The sequence below is a fragment of the Solenopsis invicta genome, chromosome 1 (genome assembly GCF_016802725.1).
Source record: "Solenopsis invicta isolate M01_SB chromosome 1, UNIL_Sinv_3.0, whole genome shotgun sequence".
In the NCBI taxonomy this organism is placed as follows: domain Eukaryota; kingdom Metazoa; phylum Arthropoda; class Insecta; order Hymenoptera; family Formicidae; genus Solenopsis; species Solenopsis invicta.
The window spans coordinates 27,282,430-27,300,221 of NC_052664.1; the positions used below are offsets into that span (position 1 = coordinate 27,282,430).

Sequence of the window (17,792 nt, forward strand, 5' to 3'; positions counted from 1 at the left end):
TATTTTCCTTGTTGACATTTGTAATGGTTTAATATGTGTATTTTATATTTAACCTCTCTTTTATTCTTATATGTGTACATTATATTTAGACATAGAAAAGAAAGCAAAGTTCAATAATTACATTATATTAAAAAAAAATGCTTACATACAATTTTATTTTATAGATTTATTGATAATAAAGCTCTAAGTTCATGCCATCGTGTATCTCATCTGAGGTAATGTTAAGGAAAAAACTGAGATAGATTTGACAAGATTTGATGAAGCATTAAAGGTAATTCTACAATAATGTAAACAGTTGTAAGTATTAAAAGATGGAGTTATATGCCCATTTTTATTGATACATAAATTAACTACAATCTTGTTTTTGTTCTTAGAAAGAGATAAAAAGAACTTCAATCGAGATCAAAGCTAATCTGCATTAAAAATAAACGTACAACTGTGCCTTACAATTATGTTTACGCTATTGTAGAATGGCTTTAAAATTCGATTTCTCGCAGGTAAAGGATACAGTCCTGTAACTTTATATGGTCTTTGAAAATGGTGTACCACTTCTTCAAAACAATTTTCTCCCAATGTGTCCCAGTTTGAGCGGCTATCAATTTTTTCAGGTCTCCTATGGTGTCGTCTGGATTGCACTTGACTCTAACCTTCTTACCGAGACGATCGTTGCACGTTATCTCTAACATTTTCTACCTGAGAAAAATTTTTTCATTAAAATTATGATGCGATGTGTATTGGCGTCTAATTCAAATTTTTTCACTCTAAATTTCCGAATATTTAGAATCTTTTTCGGGTTTACTTCAAATTTTTACGCAATCCAACTGTCGTAGAATAAACGATCACACTTGCTTATAAAATCCTAGCGAGATGTCTCGCAAAAGTTCAAAGAAGGCAAACTTAACCCTTTTCAAGAAAAAGCAAACAAGTTTTTTTCGCGTTTTGGAGGTTAGAAAAGATACTACTCCATTGATGTTAAAGCCTATTTCACATGAAATCACAAACTGTTCATGCGTAGTGCTCATTGGTCTAGCCGTCTTATGCATTTCATGTGCGATGGGCTTAATACGTCGACGATTTTACCTGCGGACGATAAAGCAGTTTAAAGTCGCTCGATAGGCACGTCGAATTCGCCATGTTGAGTTCTGTCAGAGAAAGCTGGGTATGTCGTCCGCTTGAGCGGGGCGATATCTCTTCTCGACAATGCCATGTTGCTATGTTATTGCGGAGAAGATAGAGCGTTCGCGCTTTTCGAGGCTACGACGAAGGCTGTAGCGCGTCGAGACGTCCGTATGAGAGTGTGCGTTATTAGGCTCGATGGCGAAACCGGAGCGGCTTCGCTTTACAATTCTAGATGATTTAATTCTTTTGCGGGAAGTCTCGAGACAAAACCCATATGAGGAGAGCGACAGGTGGAAAACCGTTGCGGAGTGCGTCGTAAACGCGACGCAAAAAAGCTTCAGCCTACGTTGTGTCAAGGAGCACGTCGATCACTTGCTGAAAATCTGGGCCAGGGAGGGTCGCGCACACTTAAGAAAGTAAGCAAGCGCTCTCATCGCTTTATTCTAATTAATTACATAAGACGTCTCATAATTATTAATATGCCATTTTAAGCATTAAAATAATATTAAACAATTGAAATATTATTGTCAGTTGTTTGATTGAAACTTTCATGAAAATAAATTTTTGTGGCTTTAAAGAGATAATCGTTGAATGCCTACATTATATTGTTGCTGATTTGTAGGTCAGGAACCGAGGAACAGTATAATGAAAAAGAGGGTCTTCTACAGCAGGTACAAGACTTGCAAAAGGAGTTTAGGCGTTCTGGTAAAGGTTCTAATGCACAGAAGTTAAGAATACAGAGGGATATGACTCTAGAGAACATTTCCGATTCTTTAGAAGTGATAATAGAGGAACCAACAGTAGCAACATCCATACCTTCATCATTTATGTCTTCGACATTGTTACCAATTGCTTTACCATCGCCGACTTCATCATCTTCGTCTTCGTCATCAACTCCATTAACCTCAGGGAGTCCATTGCGATCGCCGACCCCATCGCCGTCGAGAACAGGTGGTCCAATAAGGAATAAAGTGCGCCATGATGCATTGAAAAAATCAACATTGAATTTCTTGCAAGAGAGACATAAGAAAGAAATAGAATTTCAAGAGAAGCAATTCCATCTGGAAGAGAGGAGAATTCAACTTGAGGAAGAAAAATTTAGGATGGAAAGAAAGGAACGTGAGGCAAGACTCGAACTGGAAATCGAAGAAAGGAGACAAAGAATCGCAATGTCCAAACAGAAACAAGAGATTTTGGAGATATTGTTACAACTAATACATAAACCTTGATTATTTTTGTAAGTAATAGTTTTTCTTTGTTTTATTGGTTTATAAATAAAATTATTATGAAAAAAGATGTATATTCTATTTCTATCTGCTAGGTTGATTGTAATTACATTTTTATAACTTATATATATTATGTATATTAACTCCTCTAAAATTAGGCCTTAAAATTGAAATCAATATTTAAACTATAGGTCTCGTATATTTGCATAAATTATAAAAAAGGTGCACACTACAGAAATACACTAAGGGATTATACTCTGAAAAGAATTGGAGAAAAATCTATTGGAGAATTCTCTGAACTATAGTTTTTTTAATGTTTACTAATACGCACTACCCAGCAAATGAAAATAAATTCAAATAAATTGAAAATTTACTTAATTTTAATTTATCCGAGTTTGCGGTTTAAAGTTCCGGAATATTTTTGAATTCAAATGGACTCAAGTTGATTGGAATATGAAATGTGCTATTCATCATTTTGAATTTGAATGAATTCATGTTTTTATAATTTTATTTTTCAATTTAAATGAATTGAAATACGAAATGACTTATTTATCATGAGTTAGTAAATTTGGCTGTATTCATATTATTTTTGGATTTAAATAAATTTGAAGAATCTTAAGTGTAAATTCGAGAATGTCGAAATAAATTTCTATTCATTTCAATTTAGTTTCTTTTGCTGAGTAATTCTTCTGATATTCTTGACTTAAATAAATGACGTCACATACTTTATTTTAAGTTTTGATTGGATAATTTTAGTATATGGCATCATTAACTCGACTTTTGATTGGATTAAAACCTAGTGCACTCGAAAGCGCTAATAGTCGATTCTTATATTTAAAATTGTCTTAAGTATTATCTTAAGATGTCATCAATCAATCAGAAGAGTCGTATTAGGATCTCAAGGCATTACTTAAGACGATCTTGAAAGAGAATCGACTATGAATACCAGCCTATATATAGTTTGCTGAGTTTATCTAATGTCTACGGACATATCATTCATATTTCGCGCCTTGCAGTTCGGTCGAACATGGCGGTGATTGTGTTTGCGCTACTCTTTTCTACAGGAGCTCTAGATGCGCGCGCTTCGATAGCGCCAGCTATACTCCATTCGGTTGACCAAGCGTGGCTAATCAAAGCATCAAAAGGTAAGCCGCAAAGGCTGTTTATTTTTGGTTTTTTCTTCGGGTAGCTGTGCTCCGCGTTGGCAATTTGCACGAGTAATGCGCTTCCTGGCCGCGTCGGACCGTGCACCGTGCTCGAAAAACAGCTGACGAACCAGCAATGACCACGGAAACGTAGGTGTGAACGCGCCGGACTGGTCGTAACTTGTCGGGCATCTTGCCTAGTAAAGCGAGCTCCATTGCACACCCCCGCGCTACCCCGTTCTCCGTCCGTCCGTCGACCGTCCGTCTGTACGTCTATACGTTGCTTTCACCCCGTCTCCCTTGACGATCCCGCGTTCGCGCCTCTAACCAATTCTGTCCGCACAATGTGGTAGTCGCCGACGACGACGACGACGCCGACGCCTTCGCCTTCGCCTTCGCCTTCGCACACGCACGTGTGTAGGAGCCAGCGTGCGAACGAGAAAGCGCGCCATCCGGGTACACGTGCAACCTCTTCGTCGGCCTTCGTCGCCTTTCTCCTCGCCTACTACGCCTACCGACCTAACACCTTAATAACGGGATTCTCCCTACGGTTTCTTCTGCCGCAGGAAAATGAGCAGCTCCGAGGAGGTGTCCTGGATCTCGTGGTTCTGCGGTTTACGTGGAAACGAGTTTTTTTGCGAGGTGAGTGGAGCCAGGGGCGCGTCCCCGACGTCATCTTTGACGTATTTAACTTAAGATAACTGCGATATCTACCTGGAAAGTCAAATTATTTTTATGCTTTATTAATACAAATTAATGTAAAAGATGTTTATTCTACAAATACTTATTTATAACTGGAGTAAAAATAATGGAGCAGTTAAATAACCAAAACTGCAAAGGATGTTACTTTATTTTTCTATTAATGATCATAGTACACATTTTGCTAATCATCTTACTACATATATAACTACTGTGTTATGCTAAAATATACAGTTAAATTCCTTTCTTATTTTATAAATCGTGATAATGATTATACATGTTTGAATTTCAATACTTTGCCAATCACATGAGTTATATTCAACTAAGAGCTGAACACCATGTGTACTGATGTACCTGAATAGTAGGCAAAGTATTAAAATACATTTCTACTTCCTTTTCCTAGTAGATTTACTCTTAGAATCTAATAATAAATTTGATTGGACTACACTAGCGTGCACTGGAGCATAGTAAAGTTGCTATATATTGATCTAATATAAGTGTAAAAATAAAATGCAGATATTTTAAATGATACAATATACATTTTATTATATAGCATAATAAAGTATGTTATGGATTTTGAAGTTTAATATATTTATATATTTGTATTAAATACGTGTTTGTACATCGATTTATATATAACGACTTTAATGTACATCAGTGCATACTAGTGCATCCTATTGAATTTACTAGAAGAAAATAAAATAAGATTTTTTTACTATATATTAATGTTTTTGCTTAAATTGTATCTAGGTGGATGAGGACTATATTCAAGATAAATTTAATTTAACGGGACTGAATGAACAAGTACCACATTATCGTCAGGCATTAGATATGATTCTAGATCTTGAACCTGGTAAGTTGTTTTGAGCAAGAAACTGAATTGTTAAATATTATTAACCCTTACAATACAATGTTTAAACTACACTTTATTTCTACAAATGAATATTTCTACAATGAATATTTCAATTTTTTAATCAATTTAAAGTGGTTAAAAATTTTTTAAACATTTTTTAGGATTATAAGTTTAGGACAAATGTCTGTACTTCATTTTGGTAAAAAAAATAAAATAAAATGTGTATAATTTAATTGCCTTTGAAATTTTGAGAAACTTTTATGGATAGAAATTGATTGGTTTGAAATACATGTTTATAGAGTTAATGCTTATTTTCACCAATATAGATAACTTTAATCTTGCGGCTAACTTTCTCTTTATCTTCTTCTAATTCTAAGAATTAGAAACAAGAAAAAGAATAAGTACAAATTAAAGTTAATCTTTATTGATGGAAATGGATATATGAAATAAATTGAAATAGAAACAAAAAAGATCTATGCTAAATACGACTACTTCTAACGTTTATTATCTATTTTAGACGATGATCTAGACGATAATCCAAATCAATCAGATTTGATCGAGCAAGCTGCGGAGATGCTCTATGGTCTTATCCATGCACGTTACATACTTACAAATCGTGGCATTGCTCAGATGATTGAGAAATACCAAGCGGGCGATTTCGGTCATTGCCCGCGAGTTTACTGTGAATCCCAGCCGATGTTACCGCTAGGGCTTAGCGACGTTCCCGGCGAAGCAATGGTTAAAAGCTATTGTCCCAAGTGCATGGACGTTTATACACCGAAGAGTTCGAGACATCATCACACCGACGGAGCGTATTTTGGAACGGGATTTCCACATATGTTGTTCATGGTCCATCCTGAATATAGACCAAAACGTGCGGCAAATCAATTTGTACCTAGGTGAGTATCAAATACTCATCACTATGCAAGTGATGGGTATTTTTAATAAGTGGAATAATTATAATTACAATAAGAGTAACTAATTGTATAGTAAAAGAGGTCAATGTTCACTATATTATCTTTGACTACGAAAATTTCTGAAAGTATTGAATTAGATTTTCATCATTTTATAATAAATTTGTTGTATGAAATAAAAATATTTATACAATAAATAGAGATTATTTAAACACGTAAATAAATCACTTTACGGCCAGTATTTATAGATGATTCTTATTTCAAGACCGTCTTAAGTAATGTCTTAAGATGCTAATACAACTCTTTGATTGGTTGATGACATCTTAAGATGATACTTTATAGTCTTAAATATAAGAATCAACTATGAACAGCCTATAACTAAAAAGATCTCACTGTTACTGCATGCAAATACTTTAAAAATTCTAAATTTTTCTGTTAATCTAGAATTTCTAGAATAATCAAGTTCATTTCTTTTTGTTATATTCAATTTTCTAATGATTCAGCTCGAAATATTTATTGTCATTATGCATATGAAAAAAAAATCATTAAGTAAAAGATAGATATGTATAGTTGGCTGATGATCCATTTATTTAACCAAAATATATGTAGCATGTATTTATATAGTATTTATTTATATCAAAGATTAATTAATGTAAAAATGCAATACAATTTAAATATAAATATATTTAACAAGAAATCTCATAACTAACTTTCTTAACGTCTAAAATTTACTTTTTCATATGTATAGGGTTGATGTGTGAAAGTTAAAAGATAGTTTCTCTTTTCCAGATTATACGGCTTTAAAATTCATCCTGTAGCATATCAGATCCAGCAACAATCTGCGTCCACATTCAAAGCACCATTACGGGCTCTCAACTATAATAACGGGAAACGTTAAAATTATGTTAGCGAGTAGCCTAGAATACTTCCTTTCATTACTCGCAATTCCTAATTTCGTCCTTAAAGATTTAAATAAAATATTTTTTATATCTCTGTTTCCTCAATACGTTGCCGTGCAAGGAGGACACGTTCTACGAAGCCGCTCATTATAACTCTTTCGATTCGCTCATTGTCTCGACACTCTTATACGTTCCTGACATTGAACGAAGAGAAGAGAGAAAGAGGAAAAGAGAAGAAAAAAAGGAGAGAGGAAGGGGGGAGGCGAGCGTTTAGTTTCGTCGTGTGAATCATTGTCATGTTAATTTAAATTTGTAGCAACAGTCGTTTTCGTGAAGAACCAATATGTTTGTATAGAAACATTGAGCATTATTCATTAAAAAATAGAGAGAAGGAGAAGGAAATCACGCTTAGAATAATTACTAGATCGTAAATAAGGAAAGAGATGATGATTATAAATAGAACACATACCCGTTTTGTACGAATCGCTTGTGTCATCATATTTGCTGCCAAGTAGTTCCTAAACATGTGCAGGAGCAGACTTCCTGGGAAAGTCGAGAAGCGAGTAGTACCGGGTTCACATTGGTTCTTTTCAAGACGTGAGAAGATGTATAAAGGAAAATAGCCATTAATTATAATTTAATTTAATCGCCGAATAATTTGTGTGCGAACTGTGACAGAAACAGATTTATTAATATATTTGTATAAGTAATGGGTTACATAATTTTTGTCAACAAAAACTGTCGATCACGAGACAATATTTCAGAGGGAGGAACTTCAGAAATGAAGACTGTATTTCTCAATAAGAGAAAAGAGGACTATAAGCCAACTATTTTAGTTTCTATCACAGTTCCCGAAACATTTTTCTAGCCACTTAGCATTCGGTGGGAGAACCATTTTGCGACAAAAGGATAAAATTCTGCATACTGATTTTTAAAACATACAGCAGCAAAACTACTAGTAGCAATTTCTTCATTTTGTATTTATTACAATCGTTTGCGTAACGATGGAGTTTTTAGTCTAATGGATTTCATATCTCTAAATTCAATTGATATTAAGAAAAACTGTTGTATTGTATTTCCACCTTAAATTAAAACATGACTTATTTACACGCTTTTTTCTTTTATATACAAATTTAGTTGAATGTTTGTCAAAGTACGTAATTTAATTAATTCATATTACCATATGTTAATTGTATTTATATAGACAAGTTATTAGATCAATGCTTTTGTCTACAATTTATATTTCATGAATACATGAATTTTTATAGAACTAATTATTAACATCTCAACTGTGATCGGTTTATCTGTAATGCTTAGATTTTATTATTTACATTTTTTTGTATCTGCTATTGACTTAATTAAGAGTAAGTTTAGAGTTATTTGTTTAAAAAGTGTTTAAAAATATACCTTCAGTGCGTTAGAATAAGAATACAAGAATTTCGTATATAAGCCCAAAAATTCCCTAGACGTCAACCAATCAGCGAACTAATCGTGATCAAACTTGCGCTACAAAATATTTTATATAGAAGTTAAAATCAAATAAATTTGGTTTTAAAATTTAAAAAAGCTGCTATTAATTTTGAATTTATTGAAAAATATTTACGGATAATTTGATATTCAATATAATTCCATTTAAACTCATTTTATTATTTAGACCATTATTAAAAGTATCACACATGTATAATCTGCTCTATTTAAGTATGTATACAAATAATTAACAAAATCATAGGCCTGTTCGTGTTGCTGCCCTTTTTGAATTAATTTCTTTGTCGTCTCTCTCTTTTTTACGATCGAATATATATTTATCTCATCTCAAGTGCAAAAATTTTTAGGGATTTCAAGCAACTCGAACAGACCTCATATATTATGTCACTATGACACTATAATATATATATAGTAATATATAGTAATATATTAATAAGTATAATATTCAATTATAACATATAATTCAAATTTTATAAGTATACAGAGAATATTACAAGAGCATAACCAATTCCGTATTTGAATGTCCCGCCAGCATGGCGTTGCTAAAATATTCCTATCTCCTCTTCGCACCTCGCTACCAAAATGTTTCTAGATATCAGCCAATGGGCGGCGTATTCGTGAATTCAAACGCCATGACGCGATACGAGCGACCGGTACAGTCGAGGACGTTCAAGTTTCGAAGCGATCAGAAGCGATGCTCGAAGTAGTGATGCCGAGTAGCGTACGCAGGTAAAACTGTCGTATAACGAGTGTAAATAAGTGTCACTTACGAGCCACGTGACGCGCGTGAACGACGTACTATCTGTCAATCGATGACTCGGACCGATCTACGGAGACTGCTCAGTTTGACAGGTGCCGTGTCTCGTCTATCGCGGCAGAGACATCCTTTCAACTTTCTCTCTCTGTCTCCTCGTTTTGCATGTTCGATGTACCTCGATCGGTGAGACCGAGCACTGAAGAAGGCTTGACATCGAGAATATCAATGAAGGATTCTTAATGCACGCCGCAGATGCCTCTTCGGGTACTTATTTATTTCGGTGAGTCACATGACTAAGTTGGAATCAACTTGTACAGACAAAGGGAGAGAAAGAGAAAAAGATGCAGCAAAAAATTAGCTCTTACATTCTTTGTGTTTTTTTAATGATGACAGTCGCAGCTTTATCATTTGCATAAATATCTTTTAAATAAATGCATTAGATTTTTTATATTTATATAATTTTTTATTTATCCATGATAATGCATATTTTTTAATAAACTTTAATAATTGATAAAAATTCAATAGGAATTTTTACAGATTTACCAGATAGAAATTTTTAAGAAAGAGTTTAGTTATAGCAGAATATAGAATTGTTAATTTATATTTGCAATGATGATTTTTATGTTATTTGTACTGCGCACATTGTTTTGGTACAATTCTTTTACAACATAAAGATAAATAACTAGAAAATTATTTTAACATATATTGTGTATTCAAGTTTTATTTGAAAAGATGTTCCGAGTAATGAAAAATAATAACACATATGTAAAAACTGTGCAGCTTGTATTATCTTATGAGTTTTTAAGAGTTCTAGAGATATTGAGGTAGAGTTATGTTAAAAATGGAAATATTTATTAAGTCTTTATGTTTAAGATTCTATATAAAAATTGTAATTTATTATTTATAATAAACTGTGTGTTTTTGTGTCATAAAAATAAGTATTTAGTATTCAAGTACAAGAATTATTTGTATTTCTTTAAAAATTTTTTCTTCCTTAGTTATCTTATTATTTTATTATATACCTTTAATATGTAAATATTATATATTAAAATAATATATAAATATATCTATTGGTATCTGTAAATTAGATACTAATTACTTGTAGAAAAAAAATAAACATGAAGACTAACACATATCTGTAATATACTTCTACTTACAACTACATTAGAAAAATACGCATTGCATATTATTCAACCTTACACACTTTGCACATACTACAAAATGATACTTATAAATAAACTTATATAATCTATTATGTATAATGTTCAATTCTACAATCTTCAATAAAAGTAGTAATTTAGTAGTAACTTTATTGCATAATTGTAGAAAATATTGTGTTTTTCATATTTAAAGAGTGCGAATATGCTTCATCATTGTTCATCAACTCTATATTTGTTTGATTATTGTGTAACCAGAATCTTCGAATCTCTTGCTCGCAACTTCAACCAGAAGCCTTTGTCCGCTGTTAGAAAGGGTGATCTCTTCTTAAGCACCACAGGAATACTGGTTTTAACGTCGGGTTCGAGATCGCAATGCCAAAGCAGATAGAACAGCATGACTTTTGCTTCCATTATAGCGAACCTATTACCAATGCACATTCTGGGTCCGATACCGAATGGCATATAGACTGAATTGTCCACATTAAGTCCGTTTAAGAATCTTTCTGGATCGAACTTGTCTGGATGCGGAAAATACTTTGGATCGCGCTGCAGAGAAAAACCTGGGAGCATTATGCCATCTCCAGGCTTTAGCATAATTGGTTTACCATCTGGAGTCGCTGGTGGCAATTCGGTCTCTTTAACGCATACTCTGTCAGTGAAAGGTGATACTGGATATAATCGGAGAGTCTCGTTTACCACAGCGTCCAAATATTTCATACGATTGATTGATTCGTAGGTAGGTTTGCCGTTGGTCTGTCTAAGGACGTCGTCGATTTCCTCTCTCAATTTGTTCTGAACATCGGGATTGATGCCGACTTCGTGCGTCATGAAACACATGGCTAATGATACAGAATCGAATCCGGCGGAAAAGAACATAAATGCCTGAATAGTCATATCGTCGATGTCGAACTTGGGTCCGCTATCTTTGTTCCTGGATTCCATCATTAATTGAAGCATATCTGGACGAACAATTCCCTGCTCGTCCCTAGTCTTCACTGTGTTAACAACAATATCTTTGAAAAAACCTTCTGTTTTTGGGCTAAATGTTTTCAACTTGAAGAGTTTCGCAAGTCGCGGAAAGCATCCAATCATGAAAATTCTGAATAGTGTCCTGACATCAAAAGTCAATGCTTTGCTACCATGCATAAAGAATTCATTGTTCGGATATTTAAAAGAATCCACGCTAATACCGAACGCGCAAGTAGCTATTGCGTCGTTGGCATATCTGGAAAGTATGTCTCTCATATTATATGTCTTGCCGGTTTTTCCAGATTCTGTCGCCACAAAATTGACAAAGTTCTCGGCGCACTGACTCATAAGTCCAAACATCGTCTTCATCTTGCTGGATGTAAAACTAGGCGTAAGAAGTCTTCGCATTTCGCGCCAATGATCTCCTTGCAAGTTAAACAGATTTTTACCAACCATCGGATCGGCACTTTTATTTTCAAAGCCATTGTGATCGCAGAAGTTGTCAAATTGTTTAGTGGCAATTATTGAAATCAGCTCTGGATCATGGATCATAAAGATGGGCTTAAGAAACATGTAGAAGCCGGAGTATTTTGCATCCGGGTAGAGATTGTATAGTTTTTGTTGAATCTCCATCGGGTTCATACGTCCGAAAACGACAGGCGCCAGGTTGCCCAAGAATGGAATTGGTTTTATATGCGGGATCTTCAGCCGCTCAAAATAAGTTAATTTGCTTAGAACAAAGTGATAAAGACATATACTTGCTGTCAAAATAATCAAAAGTAAAGTAAATAACTCCATCGTAACAGGAATTTTTGAACTGATTCTATAAATAAAATACTGTCCAGACAAGGTCTCAGCAGTGGCTGTGATTGCTTGTAATACTGACAATTCCCCGTATATTTGTCTTCAACGATTTCAAATTGAAGCAATACATAGGCAACAATGCATGTATGTATTATCAGCACGACAAGATAGCAGCGTCAAAGTACGTTATCGGCAATGTGGCAGAATTGTATGGTTCTAATGTTATTTTGGCAACATAACAGCAACAGCACGAATTTTGATAATAACGATTTCAAAGTTACCGGCAAATTGCTGGCAAACGTTGCTAAGTAGATGATTAAAGTTTTTGATTGCTGGCAATTTTCACTAGGATTGATGAATTGATTTTCACATTTAAATGTCAGAATAGTGTCAATTACGTGAAAAAAGTGCCAAATTGTCAATTACATTAATGCACAAGTTTTGTCAATTGTCAATTGTGCTTTTGTTTTATTCGGAAACGAAACTCGATAGATTATTTAGCAAGGCGGCGCACACCACGCACGAAATTCTACTGGCTGTTGCACGTACGCTTCGATAAAATTAATATGATCGAAAGTGCGTAGACGCTGACGTCATAAAGTCGCCTTGACTATATTCTTAAGATGTATCTCGCCATTCTTCGAAAACATTCTTATCCGCATGCTAAACAATATTATTGTTTCTTTTTTTAAAGAAATGGATTAAAGATCAATTTTATTTTAGCAATGTCATTGTCTAACATTTTGTAATAAGATAATAGATATGATATCTTCTTCTGATATCATATCTTAATCTTATTCATGATATATATCTATAAACAATTTATATAGTTCTGAAATGAAATACAACTAGTTCTTTTGCAGAAAATGCAGAAATTGATTAAAATTTTATTTTTGTAAACTTTTAATTTTTAATGTATTGAAAAAATCAGTATTTTAGAAGGAGAATATATTTTCTTACAGAATTGAATTTAAATTAATATATACTTAATGAATTAGTTAATATTTTTAATATTGGTTAATATTTTAATTTTTTTTATTAAATTTTAAGAATTTCCAGCTGTATACAGATAAATTGAACACTAAAATATATTTACATTGTACACCTAGTATGTCCGTATTCATTACAAATTGAATTAATTGTTTAGGTAGTAATAATAAGATCATGTATTGTAGATACCTTTCTAGTAATTTATCTTTCTACATAAATATGACAAAACAAAATCCAGCATTAGTGCAATTAATAGTAATCTTTAATGTTTTACGTTTGTTAGAGATGCTTTTTTCATAGAATAGCTACAACTGATTGTAATACATTAATATTAGTAATTATTGATAAATATATTTTCTTCTTATAGATCAGTGAAGATAGTCTCAGAAGTCTCAGTATGTCGGAGCTTACAACAAACGACAGATACAGTTTTGATAGCATGAGCGCTGGCAGATTACCAACACAGAACGTTACACTCCCAAAGTCTCAACCAGTACGCCTCAAGGCGCTTCTGCAAAGCGATGATGAGGAAGACGACGATGATGAAAGTGAGGAGAAACCTCATCAATCTGGGGACGAATCGGATTTCGAGGAGCCTCTGCCGCAAGACGATCCTGCTGAAGATGTCCTACAGGAAACGCTCGTACTTAAAAAAGCAGGCATTGATTCTTCATCGATTGAATTAACGGATGGAGTCTTGAAAACTGCGTGTATACTATCAAAAGAGAATCGTGAAGTTGTAACTAGCACTCCTTCTATACAAAGAGAAAGAAGTATTGCAACTGATAAAGAACAATGTAAAGTCAACGAAGTAAATTTTGAAAGGCATATATCAGATATACCTGTTAGCGAGCTGAATAAAGTAGAGACTTACAGCTCTAAGCAAGAAGAAAAAACACAGGAATATCACAGTGGAACGTTTACTTTGAAAAGTCAAGCGAATACTGTTCATAATTATTCAACAAATGTAGCCTTGCTTCCTCCATCGTTATCGGTTTACAAAGGGGATTATAACACAAAGTTTGATACCAATAAGAATCCACAACTAATAGTCAACAGTAATCAGTTGCATCATGAAAACGCTTACATGTCAGATATATTAAATAAAAGAAAGGAGGGATCCGTGTACAGCACACCGGCAGAGAACAAGATATTGTTAACAAGGAGTAATGAGTTGAATCTAAGCAAGGATGATCAACGATATAAAGGAACGTATAGCTTTAACGAGCAGACAAATAAGGATTGCGAGGAAGATACTTACAAAATTCCGAACGTTCTGTCGGAATCCGCCCCCTGCATATCTCAAACATCTGAAAATGTGATGCATCTTGTAAGACATGGTCCGCAAAAGAACGTTACAAGATACGAAGCGAATGAAAAGTATACACCAGCGAAAAATACGTGCGCGGAATTTAGCACACCTTCATTGAACGAAACGGGCAAATTGCTAGCGACGAATAATCGCTTGGTCTCGGAAACTCCATTGAAGCATGTGCAAACCAATGTGCATCCGAGTCCGTGCACGTCGCATAAGCAACTATTTCAAACTCCACAAAACAAATTATCTGGCGGTCCGAGTAAGAGTCATGTTCAGACACCTTCCACAACATCGTCCAATTGGTATCATGGTAATGTGAGACATACACCGATGGAAGGAAAAAGTTTTGTTGCGAGAGATCATGTGCAAATGTCTAAGAATGCAATTCGTACACCCATTGTGGAAAAACCAGATTCTTCGAGGTTTGAAGTATACTATTTTACAATTGTACATTATAAATGAGATAGAGAGAACAATATTTAATTAATTTTTTTTTAGCAATGACTGTTCCTGTTTATCTCTGGGAACAAAATGTAATTGATTTATGAATATTGTTTAGACAAATTGTTATGAAAAATAAGATTTTCTTGAAATTTGATCTTTATCGCTCTTTTCACATTTAAAAGAAAACATTCTTTCATACGGTTTTACACAACAGAGAATATTAATTTTAAATTTTATTTTATTTAGATACTTTGGAATGGATATCAAAAACATGAGACGGCCTTTAACAGATGCTACATTAATACACGGTGATTCCTTGGCTCATTCTCTGGAATCAAAGCCGGTCCCATTGCATACACGTTCAGAAGTAAAGAACGTCACATCTGAGTCGCAACAAGAAGACAGAAGTAAGAAAACGGTTGGACTATCAGACGTGAAATTAATGCAGACGGAAACAAATTACGATAATGGCAAGTATTACAGCGTATCAAATTACATGTAAATAAATTTAATTTATAATATGATTGTATTTTTTATGCGTTTTTATTGCATTCAGATCCGAAATTGGTGAAACCTATCGAAGAAGTGAAAGACAACAAACAATCTAATGTACTGGGGAATAATACAAAAACTGTGCAAAATAAAAATGAAGGCAAACAGATGATAATTGATTCTAATGTGGACAGAATGTTAATACAGAATTCTCAAAAATACAGCGGGGAACATAATGTTCCGAATGCAGACTGCAAAAATTCACATTACTTGGCCCGCGAGAAACAATTCAAGGAGTTTCAGCAAATAGATAAGATTGCAAACGTACCCTTCACCATACCTTCGGGCATTCCTTCACAACGGCAAGGAAAGACATTAATCGTAAAAGATAAAGAGTACTTGATCTTAGGCTCTCTTGGGCGAGGAATGAGCGGCGAAGTCCTACGAGTGCAGGACGTGTCCTCTGGCGAATTACGCGCTGTCAAATGCGTTGACTTAAGCAAGATGGACAAAGATTCAGCCCAGGGTTGCTTGGATGAAATTTCCATGTTGCACAAATTACAAGCACCCTGCGTCGTTAAAATGTTCGATTAGTGAGTATATATTGCAACATTATTCGAAGGTAACGATAAGTTAAATGTGTTTTTGCTTTAAAAACATTTTTGAGAGATCAAAATGGGAGTTTTTGATAATGTTCGAAATAATATTAACAAAGTACTCACTTCTAACGAATTCTCGTAAATTTTATTTGATTGTTTCAGTCACATTAAAGATTCTATGGTTTATGTAGTGATGGAAATGGGCGACACCGATCTCAGTCGACTTCTAAAATCCATGTCCCAAGAAAAGCAAATCTCTATTACAATGATTCTGTATTATTGGACTGAGATGCTTACGGCTGTAAAACACATACACGATAATGGTAAAAATAATGCATCCAATCGCGCTTATAAAATCATATTTGTTCGTTGATAAACATGTCTTTGTGTTCAGGAGTCATACATTCAGACTTGAAACCAGGGAATTTTTTACTAGTACGAGGTCGACTTAAATTAATAGATTTTGGAATCGCCTCTAGTGTAAATTCGGACATGACATCCGTTGTAAAAAATAATCCGATTGGGACGTTAAATTATATTAGTCCAGAAGCTTTAATGGATATTGGTGGAAACTCGGATTCGCCTACGCACCATGTTAAATATAAGGTAAGATAAAAAATAATTAGTAATTCGAAATATATAGATGTCTTTCTTGTGATTATTCAAGAAAACATTTCAAGAAAATAGATATTAAAATTTCACTTTTAAATTAAAAATTAGAATTTACTTGAATGTACACTAAATTAAAAGTTTATAACTTGATACTAAAGTTCGAATAGATTAAAAGTTAACAAATTGAAAAGCACACGCAAAAGTGGATTAGAAATTGTGTTCTTTCTTCCGACAGATAAGTTTCAAGTCAGACGTATGGTCACTGGGATGTATTTTGTATAGTTTGGTGTATGGGCACACGCCTTTCCATCATATACGTTCTCAGTGGGCAAAGGTGAACGCTATAACTAATCCGAAGCCGAACATTTCGTTCCCGGTCACGGCAAGCGGCGAGGACCGTCAAAGCTGTGAGCGCGCACCGCCTGTTCTAATCGACGTAATGCGGAAATGTCTTCAACACGACCCGAAAGCAAGACCAACGGTGTCACAACTGTTGCAGGTGCAATATGTGCCCAATACGCCGAGTATCGCACTTTCGGTGGCTTCCAACATCCCAGCAAATGTTCTCGTGAAGATAAAGCATGCTCTGAGCGAGGACGAATGGAGGCTATTAGTCGAGGTGAAAACTTATTGTTATATAAACCCGCCTTTGTTATACAAAATTTTTATGGGTACAACAAAATATGAAAACTACTAAGAAAATGCGTTTGTGAAAAAAGATTTTTTGACATAAAAAGGCAATTTCCACTATCAGCAAAGTATAGTAATTATATATAAGTAATTTACATTCATATTAAGCACATTTATTAGTATTTTAACTTTTAATTAGGTTTGATATTTAAAGTTTGAAAAAGTCTAAACATTAAACTTATATAAGCCTAAGCTTTTTTAGCTCTATAGCAAGACATTACATTACACTGAATATTGAAATTGTTTTTGCTTTCAATCTTAACTTTGACAATGACTTAAATGTAAATCATATAATATTTAAAAAGTGAATTACATAAATTATAAATGAATAGTTCTAGTATATATTGTAACTAATAAACAATCTAATTAAATCAAAATTAATAATGTTTTATTACTGATTTTTTCAGGTATTAGACACAAGGCGACATACATAATGTAATAATAACTTATCTATTAACTGATGTACATAAAAGCGTTTGTATATACATATAAGAGACAATATGCAATAAAGCGCAAATATACAGAATTATGACATATCAAAGAAGGCTAATGACGAAAATAATATACATATATATATAGAGAGAGAGAGAGAAAGAAAAAAAGAAGTGTAAAATTCT

The 17,792-nt window shown here is 33.8% G+C and overlaps 5 protein-coding genes across 9 annotated transcripts; 3 read left to right on the forward strand and 2 right to left on the reverse strand.

Moving 5' to 3' along the window:
• Positions 1-2: 2 nt before the first annotated feature.
• Positions 3-1,008, reverse strand: LOC105201931 (ubiquitin-like protein 5). Of its 3 annotated transcripts, none has more exons than XM_011170219.3 (3): positions 800-1,008; positions 509-693; positions 3-210 (listed from the first exon to the last, which is right to left on the reverse strand). In XM_011170219.3, the coding sequence occupies exons 2-3, from the start codon at positions 684-686 to the stop codon at positions 167-169; spliced, it is 222 nt and encodes a 73-aa protein (XP_011168521.1). In that variant the 5' UTR covers positions 687-693; positions 800-1,008; the 3' UTR covers positions 3-166. The 3 variants fall into 3 exon arrangements, with proteins under 3 accessions (XP_011168521.1, XP_011168522.1, XP_011168523.1); XM_011170220.3 differs by having other exon boundaries at positions 850-990; XM_011170221.3 differs by having other exon boundaries at positions 903-984.
• A 132-nt stretch (positions 1,009-1,140) lies between these two features.
• On the forward strand, positions 1,141-2,415 carry LOC105201930 (chromatin assembly factor 1 subunit A). The gene is made up of 2 exons (XM_011170218.3): positions 1,141-1,535; positions 1,742-2,415. Exons 1-2 carry the CDS (start codon positions 1,315-1,317, stop codon positions 2,346-2,348), a joined length of 828 nt encoding a protein of 275 aa, XP_011168520.1. The 5' UTR covers positions 1,141-1,314; the 3' UTR covers positions 2,349-2,415.
• A 988-nt stretch (positions 2,416-3,403) lies between these two features.
• On the forward strand, positions 3,404-8,275 carry LOC105201929 (casein kinase II subunit beta). Of its 3 annotated transcripts, none has more exons than XM_011170217.3 (5): positions 3,404-3,490; positions 4,057-4,132; positions 4,940-5,042; positions 5,560-5,941; positions 6,746-8,275. In XM_011170217.3, exons 2-5 carry the CDS (start codon positions 4,061-4,063, stop codon positions 6,852-6,854), a joined length of 666 nt encoding a protein of 221 aa, XP_011168519.1. In that variant the 5' UTR covers positions 3,404-3,490; positions 4,057-4,060; the 3' UTR covers positions 6,855-8,275. The 3 variants fall into 3 exon arrangements, with proteins under 3 accessions (XP_011168519.1, XP_039308897.1, XP_011168517.1); XM_039452963.1 differs by having other exon boundaries at positions 3,430-3,490; positions 3,844-4,132; XM_011170215.3 differs by lacking the exon at positions 3,404-3,490 and adding an exon at positions 3,507-3,640.
• Positions 8,276-8,804: 529 nt separating this feature from the next.
• On the forward strand, positions 8,805-17,701 carry LOC105201928 (probable serine/threonine-protein kinase mps1). Its single transcript, XM_011170213.3, has 8 exons — positions 8,805-9,377; positions 13,388-14,760; positions 15,029-15,252; positions 15,339-15,867; positions 16,036-16,196; positions 16,268-16,479; positions 16,721-17,104; positions 17,583-17,701. The coding sequence occupies exons 2-8, from the start codon at positions 13,418-13,420 to the stop codon at positions 17,607-17,609; spliced, it is 2,880 nt and encodes a 959-aa protein (XP_011168515.1). The 5' UTR covers positions 8,805-9,377; positions 13,388-13,417; the 3' UTR covers positions 17,610-17,701.
• LOC105201927 (cytochrome P450 9e2-like) lies at positions 10,224-12,656 on the reverse strand. Its single transcript, XM_011170212.3, has one exon. The coding sequence runs from the start codon at positions 12,022-12,024 to the stop codon at positions 10,498-10,500; it is 1,527 nt and encodes a 508-aa protein (XP_011168514.1). The 5' UTR covers positions 12,025-12,656; the 3' UTR covers positions 10,224-10,497.
• Positions 17,702-17,792: the final 91 nt, after the last annotated feature.

Bases quoted from the DNA above. Each gene is read 5' to 3' on its own strand.
- LOC105201931 (XM_011170219.3), bottom strand. From the start codon at position 686: ATGTTAGAGATAACGTGCAACGATCGTCTCGGTAAGAAGGTTAGAGTC. The intron at 211-508 runs GTATCCTTTACC...ACATTACCTCAG, and splicing joins CCATATAAAGTTACAGGACT to ATGAGATACACGATGGCATG.
- LOC105201930 (XM_011170218.3), top strand. From the start codon at position 1,315: ATGGCGAAACCGGAGCGGCTTCGCTTTACAATTCTAGATGATTTAATT. The intron at 1,536-1,741 runs GTAAGCAAGCGC...GCTGATTTGTAG, and splicing joins GGTCGCGCACACTTAAGAAA to GTCAGGAACCGAGGAACAGT.
- LOC105201929 (XM_011170215.3), top strand. The intron at 5,043-5,559 runs GTAAGTTGTTTT...TATCTATTTTAG, and splicing joins GATTCTAGATCTTGAACCTG to ACGATGATCTAGACGATAAT. The intron at 5,942-6,745 runs GTGAGTATCAAA...TCTCTTTTCCAG, and splicing joins GCAAATCAATTTGTACCTAG to ATTATACGGCTTTAAAATTC.
- LOC105201927 (XM_011170212.3), bottom strand. From the start codon at position 12,024: ATGGAGTTATTTACTTTACTTTTGATTATTTTGACAGCAAGTATATGT.
- LOC105201928 (XM_011170213.3), top strand. From the start codon at position 13,418: ATGTCGGAGCTTACAACAAACGACAGATACAGTTTTGATAGCATGAGC. The intron at 14,761-15,028 runs GTTTGAAGTATA...TATTTTATTTAG, and splicing joins GAAAAACCAGATTCTTCGAG to ATACTTTGGAATGGATATCA. The intron at 15,868-16,035 runs GTGAGTATATAT...TGATTGTTTCAG, and splicing joins GTCGTTAAAATGTTCGATTA to TCACATTAAAGATTCTATGG.